The sequence below is a fragment of the Macaca thibetana genome, chromosome 3, assembly GCF_024542745.1.
Source record: "Macaca thibetana thibetana isolate TM-01 chromosome 3, ASM2454274v1, whole genome shotgun sequence".
Lineage (NCBI taxonomy): Eukaryota > Metazoa > Chordata > Mammalia > Primates > Cercopithecidae > Macaca > Macaca thibetana.
Window position 1 is genome coordinate 18,166,356 of NC_065580.1, and position 19,868 is coordinate 18,186,223.

Genomic DNA, 19,868 nt, shown 5'->3' on the forward strand with positions numbered 1-19,868 from the left:
AATCTCAAAATAATTATGCTGAGTGAAAGAAGTCAGACAAAAATTGATTACATGTTTAAAAATTCAATTTACATAAAATTCTAGAAAATGCAAACTCTTCTATAGTGACAACAGATTCTTATTTGCCTGGGCACAGTGTTACGGCAGGATGGAAGGTTTACATAGGAGCACAAGAAACCTTTCAGAAAGTGATGGGTATGTTCATTATCTTGAATGTGATGATGGTTGCCTGGGCATATATATAATCTCAAAATATATCAAATTGTGTACTCTAAATCATTGCAGTTTATTATATGTCGGTTGTACCTTGATAAATCTGTTTTTTTTTTTTTAAATAGCCTTTAAGAAAGCTGATAGTACTGTGGAAATATTATATGAAATAGACGTTGGGAGAAATAATTATTAAATTTTTTTTTCAACTTTTATTTTAGATTCAGGAGGTACATGCGCAGCTTTGTTATCTGGGTATATTGCAAGATGCTGAGGTTTGATCCCGTCATCCAAGTACTGAGCATAGTACCCAGTAGTTTTTCAACCTTTACCCTCCCCCCTCTAGTAGCCTCCAGTTTTTGTTATTGCCGTCTTTATGTCCATGAGTACCCAAACTTTAGCTCCTACTTAGAAATGAGAACATTTGGTATTTGGTTTTCTCTTCCTGTGTTAATTTGCTTAGGATAATGGCTTCCAGCTGCATCCAGGTTGCTGCAAAGGACATGATTTCATTCATTTTTATGGCTGCATAGTATTTCATGGTGTATATATACATTTTCTTTATGCAAACCGCCATTGATGGGCAGCCAGATTGATTCCATACCTTTGGTATTGTGAATAGTGCTATGTTAAATATGTGATTTTTTTGTAGAATGATTCACTTTGTTTTGGATGTATACCCAGCAATGAGATTGCTAGATCGAATGGTAGTTCTATTTTAAGTTCTTTGAGAAATTTCCAAACTGCTTTCCATAGTGCCTAATTTGCATTCCCACCAACAGTGTGTAAACTTTCCCTTTTCTCTGCAGCTTTGCCAGCATCTGTTGTTTTTTGCGAGCACTTTGGGAGGTTGAGGCGGGAGGATCACTTGAGGTCAGGAGTTTGAGACCAGCCTGACCAACATGGTGAAACCTCATCTCTACTAAAAATACAAAAAGAGAAATTAGCCAGGCATGGTGGCGTGCACCTGTAATCCCAGTTACTCAGGAGGCTGAGGCAGGAGAATTACTTGAACCTGGGAGACAGAGGTTGCAATGAGCTGAGATCCCGCCACTGTACTCCAGCCTGGGTGACAGAGCAAGACTGTCTAAAAAAAAAAAAAAAAAAAAAAAAAAATTTCAGAGGCTGGGTGTAGTGGCTTGCGCCTGTAATCCCAACACTTTGGGTGGCCCAGGCAGAAGGATTGCTTGAGCCCAGGAGTTCAAGACCAGCCTGGGCAATGTAACCAGACCCTGTCTCTACAGAAAATTAGCCAGGTGTGCTAGCATGAGTTTGTAGTCCCAGGTACTTGGGAGGCTGAGGCGGAAGAATCCAGGATCTTGAGGCTTCAGTAAGGTATGATTGTGCTGCTGCACTCCAGCCTGAGCAACTGAGTGAGTCCCTGTCTTAAAAGGAAAAAAGATTTTCTAGATCCTGGAATATATGCAATAACTAAAAATAATAAACATATATGTCCTTTGAGATTTTTATTTTTAATTTTATTTTTTGAGAATGAGTCTTGCCCTGTTGCCCACAATGGAGTGCAGTGGTGTAATCACAGCTAACTGCAGTCTTGACTTCCCACGCTCAGGTGATCCTCCCATCTCAGCCCTCAAGTAGCTGAGACCACAGGCATGTGCCGTGCCTAATTTTTAAATTTTTTTGTAGAGATAGGGCCTTGCTGTGTTGCCCAGGCTGATCTCAAACTCTTGGGCTCAAGCAATCCTCCCTCTGTGGCCTCCCAAAGTGCTGGGATTATAGGCATGAACCACTGCACCTGGCCCTGAGATATATTCGAATAAATTGTAAAAGTCTGTTAATTGTGGTTATCGGAGGGATGGGGATATTCCCTGGGACGAGAAAAAGGGACTGACCTTTTGCTTTATACTTGATACCCTTATTTCGCATAATGCCAGGATGTCTGTTTTTTATGATTGTTCAGGATAATTATATATTTATTCATGTATTATTGTTTAGGGTGGTTATATCTCATTTAGCTGTTTCTTTCTTGATAGATAATTAGGTAATGTTGCAGTATATATTTAAATACATATATCCTGAAACACCATGGGAATATTTTTACTGGGGAAGATAAATACCTTGAAATAATTATTGGGTCATAGAATATAAACACTGAAAACTTTGCGATAACTTAATATAAGAAAAGATTTTGATTCTCAACAAGTGTATGAGACTTCCTTTTCCCACAAGATCCTGGCCAACATAGAATGTTAACAGAATTTTTAAAGTATTACCAATCTAATAACACTTAAAGTATATTTGACTTGAGTCCTGTGTATATTGTTTGTCTGTATGACAGTTGTTTGTGTTATATGACAAAAAATTAACCAAGAAATATTAGACTCACCTGATTACCCCCAAAGATGGCTTGTGTTCTAAGCCTGTTTAGGTTTATAAGTCAAAATAAAATTTCTTTTAAAAAATTTTGCTTGATGGTTTATTGAGATATAATTCAAAAGCCATACCATTTACCCATTTAAAGTATAAAATGATTTTTGTATATTCACAAAGTTCTGTGGCCGTGATAATCCATTTAAAAATATTTTTTCACCCCAAAAAGAAACACTAAACCCGTTAGCAGTCACTTCCCATTCCTCTCATCCCTGTGTAACCACCCATTTGCTCTCCGTCTTTATAGATTTGCCTATTCTCTGGCATTTCATATAAATGAAATCATACAATATGTGTTTGTGACTGACTTCTTTTCCTTAGCATAATGTTTCCAGACTCTATCCACATTGTACCCTATGTCAGTCCTTCATGCCTTCTTATGGCTCAATAATATTTCATTGGATGTATATACCACATTTTGTTTACACATTTATCAGCTGATGGACATTTGTGTTGTTTCTACTTTTTAGCTATTATGAACATTGCTGCTGTGAACATTCATGTTCAAGGTTTTGTGTGGACATATGATTTCATTTATGCCTCTAGTAACCTTTTAAGAGACTGGCAGAATGTTTTTCAAAATGGCTACACCATTGTACTTTCCCTTGAGCATGAGGGTCCTGTTTTTTTCACATCGCTGCCAAACTTGTTTATTATTTGTCTTTTTTATTATAGCCATCCTAATGGGTATGAAATGGTGTCTCATTTTGGGTTTTATTTGCATTTCCCTTCTATCCTAGGAATGTGAAGCATCTTTGTGTGTGATTGTTGGCTTTTATATATCTTTGTGGAGAAAGGGTTTGCTTTTATAAATAGTTTTACATACAATTCATAGTTAAATACCAATGACCTGAGACAAGAAAAATTACAAAGATTTTTGAACGATGCTCTAATAATAGAAATCGGACAGAAAAGAGAAAGTAGCCAAGATTATTTCCTCTAGAGATGGGAAGATGTACAAGTTCTCCAAGGATCTATGACACAACAGGAGAAAGAAGTGGAGATAACAAGAATAAAACTGAATGCTCTAGGGACACAAAAGGGAAATATTGAAGATAGGTAAGCTATCTTCAGTATCTTCTTTGTTTCTAACTTTATTCCTAGGTAAGCTATCTTCAGTATAAGATAGACTACGTAAGATAGGTAAGCTGTCTTCAGTATAAGGTAGCTTAGGTAAGCTATCTTCAAAATAAGGTAGACTAAATGAAAGGATTGTAATATCAAGAAATGTGATAGTAGCAAGTCCCTGGATGTGGCCTTTTATATCACTAAATGAAAACCATACTTATAAGTTGTATATAGTGTTGTAAAGAAAGTTGCCTGTTTTAGGTATTTCAAAATTGGTAACTTTGGTTTAACATTTAGAAAATATTGTTCATAAGGTTTTTTAACTTTTTGTTTAGAAAATTTAAAATACTTGGCCGGTGCTGACGTGTTGGCTCATGCCTATAATCCTAGCACTTTGGGAGGCCAAGGCGGGCGGATCACCTGAGGTCAGGAGTTTGAGACCAGCCTGGCCAACATGGTGAAACCCTGTTTCTACTAAAAATATAAAAATTAGCCAGGCATTGTGGTGCACACCTGTAATCCCGCTACTCGGGAGAGTAAAGCAAGAGAATTGCTTGAGCCTGGGAGGCAGAGGTTGCAGTGAGCCGAGATCATGCCACTGCACTCCAGGCTGGGCAACAGAGCAAGACTTCATCTAAAAAAAAAAAAAAAAATTAAAATACTTATATGGAAAAGTATAAAGGACAATATATTAAACAGCTGTGTTTAGTTACCTACAATGAACAAATACTATTTTTTTGTTATATTTGCTTCATATTATACATAGAAGTACAAATTTAGGTTCCTCTGCCAGTCCCATTCCTCTGCTGAACACCCCTCATCCCATCTTGTCCCCAAAGGGGCAATCACTATGATAAATGTGAGGTACCTTCAATCATATTTTTATATTTTGTTATGTATATGTGTTCCATAAGCCAGTGTTTTTGTTTTTTTAATTTGTAAGGTGATACGATACTATATGTAAGTAATGGTCAGCATCTCGTCCTTTTTATTCAAAATTATGATTTCAAGGTGTATGTATTTATATGTTGATACATACAGATCTATTTCATTCAATGCTATTATCAAGTATTCCAGCTTCTTAATATACCACAGTTTATCTTTTTCTCCATTGATGAGCATTTAGGTTATATTTGGATTTTTTTGTTATGACAAACAGTGATGTAATAAGAACATTCTTGTGTTAGTCTCTTTGTACACATATAACAAGATGTCACAAACCTGAAAGTGGAATTCCTGGGACAGGGAGTATCATTTGAAGAGACTGTCCTTTCCCCAGTGTATGTTCTTGGCACCTTTGTCAAAAATGAGTTAACTGTAGAAGTATGGAATTATTTCATTGTTCTTTATTCTGTTTCATTGGTCTGTATGTCTGTTTTTATTCCAGTACCATGCTGTTTTGGTTACTATAGCTTTGTAGTATAATTTGAAGTGAGGTAATGTGATTCTTCCAGTTTTGTTCACTTTGCTTAGAATGGCTTTGGCTATTCTGGGCCTTCGGTAGTTCCATATAAATTTTAGGATTATTTTTCTATTTATGTGAGGAATGTCTTTGGTATTTTCATAGGGATTGCATTGAATGTGTAGATTGCTTTGGGTAGTATGGACATTTTAGCATATTGATTCTTCCAGTGTCTTTCCATTTTTTCATGTGTTCTCTCCAATTTCTTGCATCAGTGTTTTATAGTTTTCATTGTAGAAATCTTTCATTTCTTTGTTTTTAAGTTTATTCCTAGGTATTTTATTTGTAGCTATTGTAAGTGGAGTTACTTTCTTGATTTTTGTTTTGGATTGTTTGCTGTTGGCATGTAGAAATGCTGCTGACTTTTTTATATTAATTTTGTATCCTGCAACTTTACTGAATTTGTCAGTTATAATTTTTTTTTGGTGGAGTCTTTAGACTTTTTCAAATATAGGATCATATTATCCACAAACAAGGATAATTTGACTTATTCTTTCCAATTTGGATGCTCTTTTTTTTTTTTTTTTTTTTGAGATGGAGTCTCGCTCTGTCGCCCAGGCTGGAGTGCAGTGGCCGGATCTCAGCTCACTGCAAGCTCCGCCTCCCGGGTTCACGCCATTCTCCTGCCTCAGCCTCCCGAGTAGCTGGGACTACAGGCGCCCACCACCTTGCCCGGCTAGTTTTTTGTATTTTTTTAGTAGAGACGGGGTTTCACCGTGTTAGCCAGGATGGTCTCGATCTCCCGACCTCGTGATCCGCCCGTCTCGGCCTCCCAAAGTGCTGGGATTACAGGCTTGAGCCACCGCGCCCGGCCTATTTTTTTCTCTTATCCAATTCCTCTAGCTAGGACTTTCAGTAGTATGTCGAATAACAGTGGTGAAAGTGGGCATCCTTGTCTTGTTCCAGGTCTTAGAAGAAAGACTTTCAGGTTTTTTTCATTAATTATGATGCTAGCTGTGGGTCTGTTGTCTGACTGATGAAAAGTCTGAAACAGTACCTAAAACTACTAAATAAATTTTAACATCTATGGGATGATTTTAGTTCTGTGAGAACAGCTTATCTATTTTGGTTTACTCAGTGAGTAGAGTAGTGTCTAATACTGAGTAAATGTACTGTAAGTATTTTTGAAAGAATGAGTCTTTGGGTTTACTATACCCTGGGGTTTGTAAACAAATGTCTGTTGATTGGCATTAATCCTTATGGCATCCAAGGTAAAGGAATGGCAAAGGGAAAAAATAGGGCAATACTGACTGATGCTTCAAAATCATGCCCTAGTTGTGCTATAATCAAGCAAGAAATGTTTATGGAATGGAAATGTTTATGGAATGGAAAAGGTATGTTCTTATGTTAGCCAGTTTAGGAATAAAACTAATACCAGAAACTTTACCTTTCACCAGTACAAATAAATAGTTTCAATGGAATATGTCGAAAGTAAAGGGACATCACTAGAGTAAATGCTAGACCTTCCCTCCCCTTTTATTTTTAGCAACAGCAAAGCAGAACTAAGTTCTACAAGTGATAAAAGAGGGTGATCCATTCAATTTCTGTGTGGTACAGTTTGTAAAAACACTTTCACTTACTCTCATTTCATCTTCATAGCAACTTGATGAGGATGAATACCATAGGAAGCAGTATTAGCTCAGGTTGATACTTAAATTACTATGTTTAAATTTCAATAAAACAGCTATGGAATCGAGGACATTCTTGGCTCCTAATAAACTGTATTCTTTGCCAACAGTGAAAGTGCTTCTCTGTTGCCTGGTAGGTTTTTTCCCCTTAGAATACTAATAAGGTAATTGATTAACTTTCATTTTTATTTTGATTTGATTGGGACAGCAGTTTAACAGTAAAAGATGTCACCTTTATAAATCCTGTGGTTTCTGGTTCTTGGCCAGTTAAATTCAGCCTGACCAGGAGGCGTGCTTAATTCTAAAATTGCTTTTACCTTCTGAAGTTTTTGTGGTATAGACATCCTTCTTCTTCTACTTTAATGAAAACATGTTATAAGCAGATCATAGCAATCATTTTTCTTTAAAACAATATTGTAATTAGGCCAGGTGCAGTGACTCATGCCTGTAATCCCAGCACTTTGGGAGGCTGAGGGACACAGATCACTTGAGGTGAGGAGTTTGAGACCAGCCTGATGAACATAGTAAAAGCCCGTCTTTACTAACAGTACAAAAAAATTAGCTGGGCGTGCTGACACATGCCTGTAATCCCAGCTACTCTGGAAGCTGAGGCATGAGAATCACTTGAACCTGTGAAGCGGAGTTTGCAGTGATCCTAGGTCGCATCATTGCACCAGCCTGTGTGATAGAGGGAGACCCTGTCTCAAACAAAAAAAAAGACTGAGTGCAGTGGCTCATGCCTGTAATCCCAGCACTTTGGGAGGCGGAGGCGGGCGGATCATGAGGTCAGGAGATCGAGACCATCCTGGCTAACACGGTGAAACCCCGTCTCTACTAAAAATACAAAAAAAAAAAAAATAGTTGGGCGTGGTGGCAGACGCCTATAGTCCCAGTTACTCCGGAGTCTGAGGCAGGAGAATGGCATGAACCTGGGAGGTGGAGCTTGCAGTGAGCCTAGAGATCGCGCCACTGCGCTCCAGCCTGGGCAACAGAGTGAGACTCCATCTCAAAAAAAAAAAAAAAAAAAAATGTAACTGATATAATAGTGCCAAAAAAGAACTTGGTGTTAAGTTAAATCATAACATCAGAAAGCTATATATTTAAATTTGTATTCAGAATCTGTATATTGGCATGTGTATTCTGTGCCAGTTTATTTAAGATGTTACTGTATCATGAAATTTACTCAAAGCATGTAATAGTCTGCACTGTAAAACAAATTACCAAATTAATGTACTAGCTCAAAGAATTAAACGTATAACAATTTCGATGACCACCTAAATTTTAGAACTATTTTTTTTAAACTTTTTAACTATGGAAAATTATATATATATATATTTATATATATATATTTTTTTCCCTTTGAGATGGAGTGTCACTGTGTCACCCAGGCTGGAGTGCAGTGGCACAGTCTTGGCTCACTACAACCTCTGCCTCCTGGGTTCAAGTGGTTCTCCTGCCTCAGGCTCCCTAGTAGCCAGGATGACAGGAGCCTGCCACCATGCCTGGCTAATTTTTATATTAATAGAGATGGGGTTTCACCATGTTGGCCAGGCTGGTCTCGAACTCCAGACCTCAGGTGATCTGCCTGCCTTGGCCTCCCAAAATGCTGGGATTACAGGCATGAGCCACCATGTCTGGCCAACTATGGAAAAGTTTAAACATACACAAAAGTAGAGTAGTATGTGAATCATCGTGAGCTCAGTAACAAAAGATAATTTCGGCCGGGCGCGGTGCCTCAAGCCTGTAATCCTAGCACTTTGGGAGGCCGAGATGGGCGGATCACAAGGTCAGGAGATCGAGACCATCCTGTCTAACCTGGTGAAACCCCGTCTCTACTAAAAAATACAAAAAACTAGCCGGGCGAGGTGGCAGGCGCCTGTAGTCCCAGCTACTCGGGAGGCTGAGGCAGGAGAATGGCGTGAACCCAAAAGGCGGAGCTTGCAGTGAGCTGAGATCTGGCCACTGCACTCCAGCCTGGGTGACAGAGCGAGACTCCGTCTCAAAAAAAAAAAAAAAAAAAGATAATTTCAATTCACTTTAAAAATTGACGTGAAAGTTTGGACTCATGAATTTTGTTTTGGTCTAAAGTTTCCTTGGCAAATATTCACATGATTCCATTGACTCTGGCTCCTTTTTAAGGTAGGATGCTTTTGTATTTTTTTAAGAGAAAAATTATTGCTCTGACGAGCTAATCAAAGATACTTAATTTTAGATTTTGGAGGAAAGGCATAAACCTAGTTTATTACAAAAATACCTCTTTTTAGTTTTCCTCACCTTAAAATATGAGACAACGTCCCTCCCTTTACACAGGTTATACTTTCATATGGTATTTACGTAAAGAAATCTTGTTTTCACCCCAGCCTAAATATATGTCCAATTTTCTCTGCACCTTTTAGCTAACTCTTTTTTAAGGAGGGGTGTGTGTGTGTGTGTGTGTGCGCGCGCGCGTGCGTGCACACACACACATATACCTGCGTGTATGAATTTTCATGGTTTTAAAAATATAGACATAAATACAAATACATTTATTTCCCCACTCTTCATACATAAGATATACTGTATATATCATTCTGTATTTTGTTTTTAATGTTTATGTAGGCCATTGTGGAAATTTTGTTTCCATACGTAATTTTTTTTTGTATCTGTAACTAGTTCCATTGTATAGATGTACTATAGTTTATTTAACCAGTGATGTGTTTATGGACATTCAGGTTCTTTCTGGACTTTTAATGTACAAGTAGTACTGTAGTGAATAATGTTGCAAATACATTATTCTTATATATTGCAGGCATATCTGTAAGATAGATTCCCAGAAGTACGCTTGACTAGGTCAAAGAGAAATTTGCATTTGTGACTTTGATAGATACAAATTTTGCTTCATGGGTCTTGCTTAATTATGAGATGTCTGTTTACCTATAGCTTCGTACCAGTAGAATATGTTATCAAATGTTTGGATTTTTGCCAATCTGATAAATGAAAAATAACTTCACAAATTTGGATTTGCTTTCCTCTGAGTGAGAGTGAATACATTTTCATATGTATGAAGGCCATTTCTACTTCTCTTTGTGTGACCTGTCTCTCATATCTTTTTCCCTTTTTCTCTTGGTGGTCTTCATCTCAATTTTTCAGGAGCTCTTTGTGTGTCAGGAAGCTAACATACCTGCTAAATGAGTTGCATATATATTTTTCACCATTTGTACGCTTTTTACTTCACTTTTAATGTGTTTGTTTTGCCATCCAAAAGGTTTTTTTTAGTTTTATGTAGGTGAATTTAATATTTTTTTCCTTTATGACTTGTAGATTTTGCATCAGAGTTGTAAAAGCCTTTTTCATTTGAAGATTTGAAGGTGCCATGCTTTATTCTAGTTCTTTTATGGTTTGTTTCAGTCTCCTACCCTTCCTCCTTCCAGCATTTAAATATTTGATCCATTTGTAGTTTATTCTGGTATACAATATGAAGTATGGATGAACCTTTTTCTCTAGATTAGTTCCAGTTGTCCCAGCATCAATTATTTAAAAGTTCATCTTTACCCCATTTCAGATGTTGCCTTTATCTTATTCACACTTCCTTTATGTGTTAGGGTCTATTTTGGTCTTTCTCTTTTGTTCCGTTGATGTCTTCATCTGTTGCACAGGTACTATCATGAAAGAACAAATAGTGTAAAAATTAAGCCCACAAAAGTGAAATTAAAAAGGACTGATAGATGGCTTGCCTTGGTAGTAGAGCAGAAAACCAAATTTTTGCCTGTTGATGAAATATATATACAACTTAGGATCAGCATATGTAGAGAAGCATGAGGGAGCATAGCCATATTTGAAGTGCATTCCTGGAGTGCCTGAGGGAAATTACCAAAGAGGCTGAAGGATAGATAACTCCAAGTCATTGGTGGCCTTTTATGAAACATTATGGAATTTGAATTTTGTCTCATAAATAATGGGAAAATTTTAAGCAGACTAGTGAAATGTAAGAGTATATTTTAGAATGGGTTAAATGCTGAGTTCAGTGAACTCATCGTGAGCTTCAGATTGCACAAACCCTATGAAATTTTGTTTCAGAGAGCACATTTGAGGCTTTCATTAGATTCTCAGAAGTCTTTCTCTCTCTCCTCCTCCCACCCTCTCACACACACACACACACACACACACACACACGGGTATGCATGCACATGCATGCGCAAAAGTTAAAAATCCCTTCTTAAAAGTAAATTAAAAACAAAGATAAAAAAGAAAAAGAAAAAAAGATGTCTTCTTTAGAAAGATTTCTATGGTAACATAGGATAGGATACATTGGATGTGGTTTAAAACTAAAAATCGGTCACCAGTCAGGAAATTTTGGCATTAGGCAGAAGATGAGTGGCACAGGGAAAAGTGAGCTTTCACTTCAGTTCATTATTTCTGAAAGGTTACAACCAGTTCTCATTGTTTGTAGTAGTTATGTTCTATAAATTCAGTACAAACAGTTAGTGAACACTGAACCTTGCTCCTAGAGGAAATACAAGGATTATTATTATTTAAATGAGCCAAAAAAAAAAAAAAAAAAAAAACCACCCTCTGTATATTGGCCTCTAGGTTGTTTCTTCCATTACAAAAGGTTGAGACCTATTGGCTTAAAAGTGTGCTTGCAGCAAACTAAATTTTTTATACATCTAATTGTTTTAAACATAATCCTGATAAGCAGATTTTTAGCCACTGAGAGCCTGCCTACTTTGCAGTTCCCACAAAACTACTTTGCAGTCCCCACAAAACTATTTTGTACTCAACATCTATTAGGTATAGATAACATCAAATCCCAGGGCTGTAAAGATTCCAAGCTGCTGTTGCCCTTTGGAGCTCTTCGATACATAGACTCCCTCCTGGGTTGTCTAGCATTGTCAGCTAGACATATAAGCTCCCTCTCCTATTCCCCTCTCCCCTGAGAGTCCCCTACCCCTCCTCTTCTGGATGATAGCCACTCCGCCTCAGCTTCTGGCCAGTCCTGTTTGGGTAGAGGCCACTCTGCCTTAGCCTCTGGACAGTATGCTTTAAGGACATCCTCTGCATGCAGACCTGTCAGTGTCACCCATTAAAGCTATGCATGCTACTGCCACCTCGTGGTCATATCTTTTTCCTTGATCAGACCCCAAATCCCTCAAATTTAAAATGCAGTTAGGTTCCTACCAGCCTCTAGTCACATTTTCATCTATCAGTCAATACATAACCTTGTTTTGTGTGTGTTTCTGTTTAAAGACATATTGTTGATTCATTAACATTGAACTCATGGCTGACATTACTATCACTCATGCCCAAAGGAAGCTGGCCTAACACATGTACTTAGTCTGCCAGGGACGTTACAGCCTTCTTATGCTTACCAGCCCTAAACAGCACTTGAGCACTATGCTTAGAGATTATTTTAAACAGTAGAATCATCAACAAAAAGCACAAAAGTGAGAAAAAAGTGGCACCAGATAGGCTCTGCCCAGGATACTTGTTTATAGTATGAAAATTGAAACAAGAAGGCGAGAGAGAGCTTCACTGTTCGACCTCAGTTGGAGAGGTGCATGCGTTAGATGACTCAAATATCTCACTGCTCTGTGCATGCCTATGAAAGCACTGCAAGTATTGACTTTAGAGTTATAAATAAATTTTAGCAAGTAGAGAGATTTGCAAGTATGGACTCCACAAGCAGTGAGGATCAACTGTACCAATTCAGTCTCCTCTTTAATACTTACAATGATAAGCCCACTCCCTCATGACAAACTTTTACCTTGCTGGATAGGTAAAAGTTTAGGTTTTGTTGTTTGTGGTAATGTCTCACTCTGTCACCCAGGGTGGAATGCAGTGGTATGATTTGGCTCGCCGCAACTTCCACCCCCTGGGTTCAAGTGATTATCGTGCCTCAGCCACCTGAGTAGCTGGGATTATAGGCACCCGCCACTATGCCTCGCTACTTTTTTTGTGTTTTTTTGTAGAGATAATGTTTCACCATGTTGGCCAAGCTGGTCTCGAACTCCTGACCTCAAATGATCCGCTCACCTCAGCCTCGCATAGTGTTGGGATTACAGGTGTCAGCCACCGCACCCAACCTGGATAGTTTTAATGGTTATATTGCACTACCTGCTGCATCCTGTTGTTTCTGGTCATAGATCCTAATTAGACTTTCTGGACTCTTCCCCCTTCAATATATTATTTGAATTCAGCTGTCTTATATTTACCTTTACCCCCATTTTTTCCCCTCTAGCATAAATACTCCCAGTTTCTTTGGAAACTTTTGGTTTGCTAAGAACCTTAATTTAAACGAATGGAACTTATTGTTACAAACTAACACTTCCCCTACTTCTTACACCTCCTCCCAATAAAAACTGTATCCTCTGTACTTACACTGCCTCACTTTAATCTACACCTTCAGTTCCAACTTACTCAGATTTGCCTGTGGGGGATGAGGCAAGGCAAAGGCTAGAGATATGGATAACTTTAAATATACAGAAAGATCGCTTTCTTTTTCTCTTTCCCTTTCCCTCCCCCCGCCTCTCTCTTCCCATGTAATCTCTGCTTCTTCGTATGTTAGCTTCATTCTGTAACAGATTTTCTCAATGTGTGGAGAGTATGTCCACTGAGGGCTCCAGATTTGTATCTTCTACAAATCTACAAAACTACAGTAGAAACAAGGACTTTTCTCAATCAGTGTCCATGTATCAATTTAGGGAAGAACTCAGCTGCTGTTTGGGTCATATATATAGCCCTGGACCAGTTGCTCTTGCCAGGGGTATGGGAAACTGATTAGCCAGCTTCTGTCATCTGTAGTGACATAAAAGTTGTGACCCTTGATTGATAGCTTTTCTAGTACTATGTGGATTTCTAGAGAAGGGAATATTCCCAGAGGAAACAGGGGCACCAAACAACAAATATCAAGTATACACATTAAATTTTTTTCTTCCCGCTATGTTTAGGGCCAGTAAGATGTCTCTTAAGGACAGTCAGTGTGATTGAAGGGTTATACAGTTTTCAGTTCTGAACAATATTGGATCAAAATTGATTTTGCTTTTAATATTGACATGACATCTATTATTTCGCAGTGATGGATGTACTGTGTTGGTGGGTATATTGTAGCAGATACTGTTATTTTCTCTTTTTATGTGTTTAAAATATTTCATAATTTTAATGAAAATTAATTTTGCTTTAAGTTGGTGAATAATAACACATATTTGGGTTATAATTTTCCTTTAGTATTAAGTTAGCTGTAGAAATGGTGTTGTGTCTGACCTAGTGACCCATTTGACTTTTTAAAGGTGAACTACTAAATTTTTTTAATGATACGAAAAAATGTAATTTGCTCCCTTTACCTCTTATCAATATATTTATGATACCATAGGTACCTGCAAGGTGTGGAGTTACAGTCCGAGACAGTCTAAAGAAAGCACTGATGATGAGAGGTCTAATCCCAGAATGCTGTGCTGTTTACAGAATTCAGGATGGGTATGGTTTGTATGTGACGTGAAATTTTGTTTAAAAAGAAAATCACACATTAAATTTTGAAGTTTTCTTAGGATCTTTACCCAAATCTAGGGAATTGAAAGTCTACTTTAAGAAAAAGTATTAAATTAATACTAAGCCTGAAGAAATTTTGTAGACCATATGAGGAGTTAAATTAAATAATTTTATATGACTGTAGTGTTTGTTACTTTGATCAAATGATTTTATTTGGAATTTGAGATTCTTACAATTTTTGAACCATTCAGAGTGTGATTTATTTGGATAATGGACTCTTACCCCCCTCCCATTTTTAATACAAATTCATAGTTTCACAAAAGGTATATCAAAATTAACATTTTATATTGACCTACTTTTCTTTCAGAAAGTGTCTAACATTGTTCCAAGACCCTCACATTTTGAATCCTCTTTTTAAAAAAAAAAAAAAAAGAAATCATTTTGGGGGCATGTCGTCCCTGTCTCTTCAGTACTCTTTTTCCGTGAATGGATAGATAAGTCCGTACCTGTGATTTTTTTTTTTTTTTTTTTTTTTTGACCCCAGGAACAATCCATTTTCTGCTGTTGTAGGTCTTTTCTGGAGCTGACTTGAAGAAAAGAGTACATCTCTTTACCCTGCTGTTTGTCCAAGAGTGATACATTTATTTGGGGTAAACTTAAAATTAATTTATTGCCATTTAAATTTCTAACGATGGAATACTAGGGAGCCAAACCTCCCTCACTGTTACTAGCCCCTCGATAACCAATTTTTATATCTTCAGCATGAGGTATATGAATATTTTTAGGTGTAATAACCAAGAAAGGCTTGTGTCTACATTTTTCAGAGAGAAGAAACCAATTGGCTGGGACACTGATATTTCCTGGCTTACTGGAGAAGAATTGCATGTGGAAGTGTTGGAGAATGTTCCACTTACAACACACAACTTTGTATGTATCTTTACATTTTTTTTGAAATGTCAGAAATGTTCAAATTTTATTGAATGAATTTTTATTTAAGGAATGTGAAATATGGATGAGTAATTTTGGAATTGACATTTTACCTGAGTTGAAATCAGTTGTTTTCTTTAAAAACTTATAGTTAAACAAGAGTTTAATTTTAATCTTTATACTCTTTTTAATTTAAAAAAGTAATATGTATGCATTGTTAAAAGAAAATTTTGAATAGTGCAAAAAGTATGTCAAGTAAAAAAAGTGAAAATACCCTCCTAGAGGCCAACATTTGTTTAGATTAACAGATTATTGTTCTGTCTTCCAAACTTTTTTCTGTGTATATAAACATGTGCTTGTACCTGTAAGCCCAAAGTTTTTTCCTTTCTTTTTTTCTCCTTTTCCTTCATTACTTTCTTTTCTTTTTCCTTTCTTAAATCAAAAATGGAGCCATACTATGTGATATTCTTTGCTTTTTTTTTAATTCAACAGGATGTCATGGACATCTTTTCATGTCAGTATGCCTGGCTTTATTTTAGTATGGTTATGTAATAATTCATAAGAATAGGAGTTCAGTATATTTAACCATTTCTCTATTGATAGACATTTAAGTTTTTGTATTTTAAAAAATCTGTTACATACAGGGCTAAACAGGGTCTTTCTGCATATATCTTGACACACTTGTACACATCCTTGTGTTTCTGAAGGATAGGTTAATGGAAATAGAATGGCTGGGTATTAAACTCTCCTTGAGGCTTCTTTCTTTGTCTGGTTTTTGCATTTGCTAGAACCTAGCATGAGCGTAAGTGTCACCAGCATAAGGCCCAGAATGTGGGACCTTTCATCTTAGAGATGAAGATCTACATAGAACTTGAGAACCTAGCCTCTAAAATGGCAGGCAGAAGCCAAAAGTTGTCTGTGAGTCAGGAATACATTTCTTTCTTTTCTCTATATATGGAATTTTGGCCAGAGTTTTTTCTAGGTGGATAGTTACTGCTACCTTTTAGGCGTCAAGTATTTTCCCATGTGTCTTGGTGATTAATCCAGCTGGGCTCTGAAAGCAGATGATTGATTAGATTATTTCATTTGGGGTTTATGCTTTCAAGCCTCCATTAGTAGTGAATAATCAAATCAGATTTGTGTTTCTGTAAGGCATTTTTTTTGGACAAGTGTAAGCTACACCTAATGTCAATCAAACTTTACTGTGCAGCAAATAATTTTAACATGTTGAATTTTAAGTGGATAAATTTTAAGATTTTTATTTAAGTTCTTAAGAATACAAATACAGTTGAGCATACATTTCATAGTGATTACTACTCTGTTTCTTAATAATTCTTCTTAGCTAGCAATTGGATATGAGGAGATAAAAGAAGACCTAAGTTGCTAAGCATGAGAAAATAGCATTAAAATGATGCCTCAGGAAGGTCTTTGCCACAGAAGGATAGTGAAAGCAAACTGCAGATTGATTCCAGAGTATGGAAGTTGTCACCACCTAGTTGGATACTTGCCAGTAAATTTTTATTGAGAACTTTCCATTTGCCAATACCATATCTTACCTAGGGATATGACAAATGAATAAGATAGTGTCATTGCCTTAGAGTAGAGAGAAGATTTAATAAATTTTCATAAACATTCATAATTACTATGTTTGTATAAAGTTCTGTAGATGCACAGAGATTCCTAACCTGGCTTTTGAGGAGTCAGGTTTCTCAGAGACAGAAATATCTAAGCTTAGGCCTGATGGATGAGGAAATAAGTATCAAGTAAAGAGTACCCTAAACAGAGGGAACAGCAAGAAAGCATGTTACCTTTGAAAGTTTTGAAAGAAGTTCAGAATGGATGATACAAGGTTGAAGAGTGGGTTGTTAACAGTACTGTGGGTAGAGTAAGAGTTGTGGGTAGAATAAGCAGAGTCCAGCTCATGAAAATCCTTGTAAGCCGTATTAAAGATTTAGACTTTTCTGTAAAATAATTAGAAATGTAATAGTTGTAAGCATGGGGAGAAATGTGATTAGATTTGTGTGTTAGAATGATTGCTTTGAGTGCCATATAGAGGCAAGAGTAAAAAGCTGTGTTCCGCTTAGAAAGGAAAAGTGTTCTTGGCTGTCTTAGGTTTTGCTTGGCTATTTAAGGAGTACTGCTTATGCCTCATGGTTTCATAGTCAGTTATAAAAGAATCCCTTCAAGCTTTCTCTATATCCCAAGAGTCCTTGGGAACTGAGAAGGGAGGAAACAAGATTTAAAACATATATTATGTATCCAGCCCTTCTCCTTTTTCTACAGACACTCAGTGTCTTCCTTCACACAGCCCCACACCTTACAAATTAATGCATGCAAATTGCCAGGACTGTGCCTCTCACTAATTTGCCATACATATTTATGTATACTCAGATACTAGATTAAGTGTAAGTTATGACCCAAAAGAAAGATGTATCTTCCAGTGCTCATCTTTATTGACAAAGGTATACTTACAGATATAGGCTTATATTGCTTAAAATTTATGATCAAATGCATATCCACATGTTTTCTTTCCTTCAGATGTTTTGGTCACCTCCCTACTTGGTTTGGTAAATAATGGCCACATAAAAAATTTTAAAGATTTTAAAATTTCTTGTATATTCAAAGACAAATGGAAAAATAACACAACTAGAAATAGGCACTTACCTGTTTTATATCCCCTGGAAAGTGATACATAGGAAAAAAGGTGAAGAAAATAAGAGCCACTTTTAAAACTAAATGTCCTCAAAAAGCCAGAATGTATTATGTATCAGGATGAATTTTTTTTTTTTTTTTTTTTTTTTTTTTTTTTTGGAGACAGAGTCTCGCTCTGTCGCCCAGGCTGGAGTGCAGTGGCGTGATCTCAGCTCACTGCAAGCTCCGCCTCCCAGATTCACGCCATTCTCCTGCCTCAGCCTCCCAAGTAGCTGGGACTACAGGTGCCTGCCACCACGCCAGGTTAATTTTTTGTATTTTTTTTAGTAGAGACGGGGTTTCCCCGTGTTGGCCAGGATGGTCTCGATCTCCTGACCTCGTGATCCGCCCACCTTAGCCTCCCAAAGTGCTGGGATTACAGGTGTGAGCCACTGCGCCAGGCCAGGATGTAATTTTCTTGAAATATTTTCAATAACTTTCTATTCTTAATGGAACAGAATGTGTAAATAAGTGTGTATTGAAAATGGAATTCTGGCTGGGCACAGTGGCTCATGCCTCTAATCCTTTGAGAGGCTGAGGCAGGCAGATCGCTTGAGCCCAAGAGTTCAAGACCAGCCTGGGTAACATGGCAAAACCTCAACTCTACAAAAAAATACAAAAATTAGGTGGGCGTGGCAGTGTGTGCCAATAACCTTGGCTATGCAGCCTGAAGTGTGAGGATAACTTGAGCCTGGGAGGCAAACTTTGCAGTGAGTCATGATTGTGCTTCCATACTCCAGCCTGGGCAAAACAGCAAGACCCTATCAAAAATAAATAAAATAAAATGAAAAATAGAATTTTGATGTTGAAATCTATTTAATATATCATTAAAAAATTACATGTAGCAGAATAGATTAGAAAGTTCTAATTCATGTTGTATATAGTAAGGGTAAGTATTGTTGTATGAATACAGTTATATATGGGATCATAATGTAAAATATATTTCTCACTATTGCTTATGATTAAAACTCTGAAAAACTGGCCAGGCACAGTGGCTCATACCTGTAATCCCAGCACTTTGGGAGGCTAAGGTGGTCAGCTCACAAGGTCAGGGGTTCAAGACCAGCCTGGTCACCATGGTAAAATCCTGTCTCATTTGAAAATCTTGTGAGTTGTAACTGGTTTTATACAAAATATCGAATAGTGGAAGTTGTATAATTACAATCATGTAGTTAAAAGTATTAACCCCCCCCCCAAATGAAAAAACCTGTCTCTGCTAAAAATACAAAAATTAGCCGGGTGTGGTGATGTGCGCCTGTAGTCCTAGCTACTTGGGAGGCTGAGGCAGGAGAATCACTTGAATCCAGGAGGTAGAGGTTGTAGTGAGTCGAGATCGTGCCACTGCACTCCAGCCTGGGTGACAGCGAGACTCTGTCTCAAAAAAAAAAAATCTTTGAAAAACTGAAATGAATTAAGAATATAGAGGCTGAGTGTGTTGGCTCATGTCTGTAACACTCTGGGAGGACAAGGCGGGTGAATCACTTGAGGTCAGGAGTTCGAGACCAGCCTGGCCAACATGGTGAAACTCCATCTCCACCAAAAAGTACAAAAGTTAGCCAGGCATGGTGGTGCATGCCTGTAGTCCCCAGCTACTTGGGAGGCTGAAGCAGGAGAATCACTTGAAACCAGGAGGCAGAGGTTGCAGTGGGCCGAGATCCTGCCACTGCACTCCAACCTGGGCGACAGCGAGACTCCATCTCAAGAATATAGAGCAAAGAATAAATAATGAAATAGAAGTCACCCATGTTCTCGCCACTCTGAAATAGCCACTGTTAACATTTTAATATTCTTATGTTTTCTTATTATTATATACACTAAATAAATATATTTTAAACAATTTCTGGCTTTAGTAGGATAGATTCTCCCTAGCGCAGTTCTGTTATGTGACTGATGTTCTGCATCATTTGCCTTTGACGTGGAATTCTTACATGTTGCCTTCTAAGTTTCACCTAGAGAAGTGTTCACAAATAAGTTTATGTGGCCCAAACATTCTAATCCTCTAAGAAATTGCTCATTTGTTAGAAAAA

The 19,868-nt window shown here is 37.4% G+C and overlaps 2 protein-coding genes across 9 annotated transcripts in view; one reads left to right on the plus strand and one right to left on the minus strand.

The window, feature by feature from the left end:
* Positions 1 to 19,868, minus strand: part of AGK (acylglycerol kinase) — a 985,672-nt gene that overhangs the window by 826,000 nt on the left and 139,804 nt on the right. The window lies entirely within an intron of this gene.
* BRAF (B-Raf proto-oncogene, serine/threonine kinase) overlaps positions 1 to 19,868 on the plus strand; it is a 202,331-nt gene that overhangs the window by 104,197 nt on the left and 78,266 nt on the right. For all 8 annotated transcript variants that reach the window (XM_050782236.1, XM_050782237.1, XM_050782244.1 and 5 more), the window contains exons 4-5: positions 14,108 to 14,211; positions 15,048 to 15,150. In XM_050782236.1, coding sequence (XP_050638193.1) covers positions 14,108 to 14,211; positions 15,048 to 15,150 — 207 coding nt within the window. The remainder of the gene's footprint in view (positions 1 to 14,107; positions 14,212 to 15,047; positions 15,151 to 19,868) is intronic.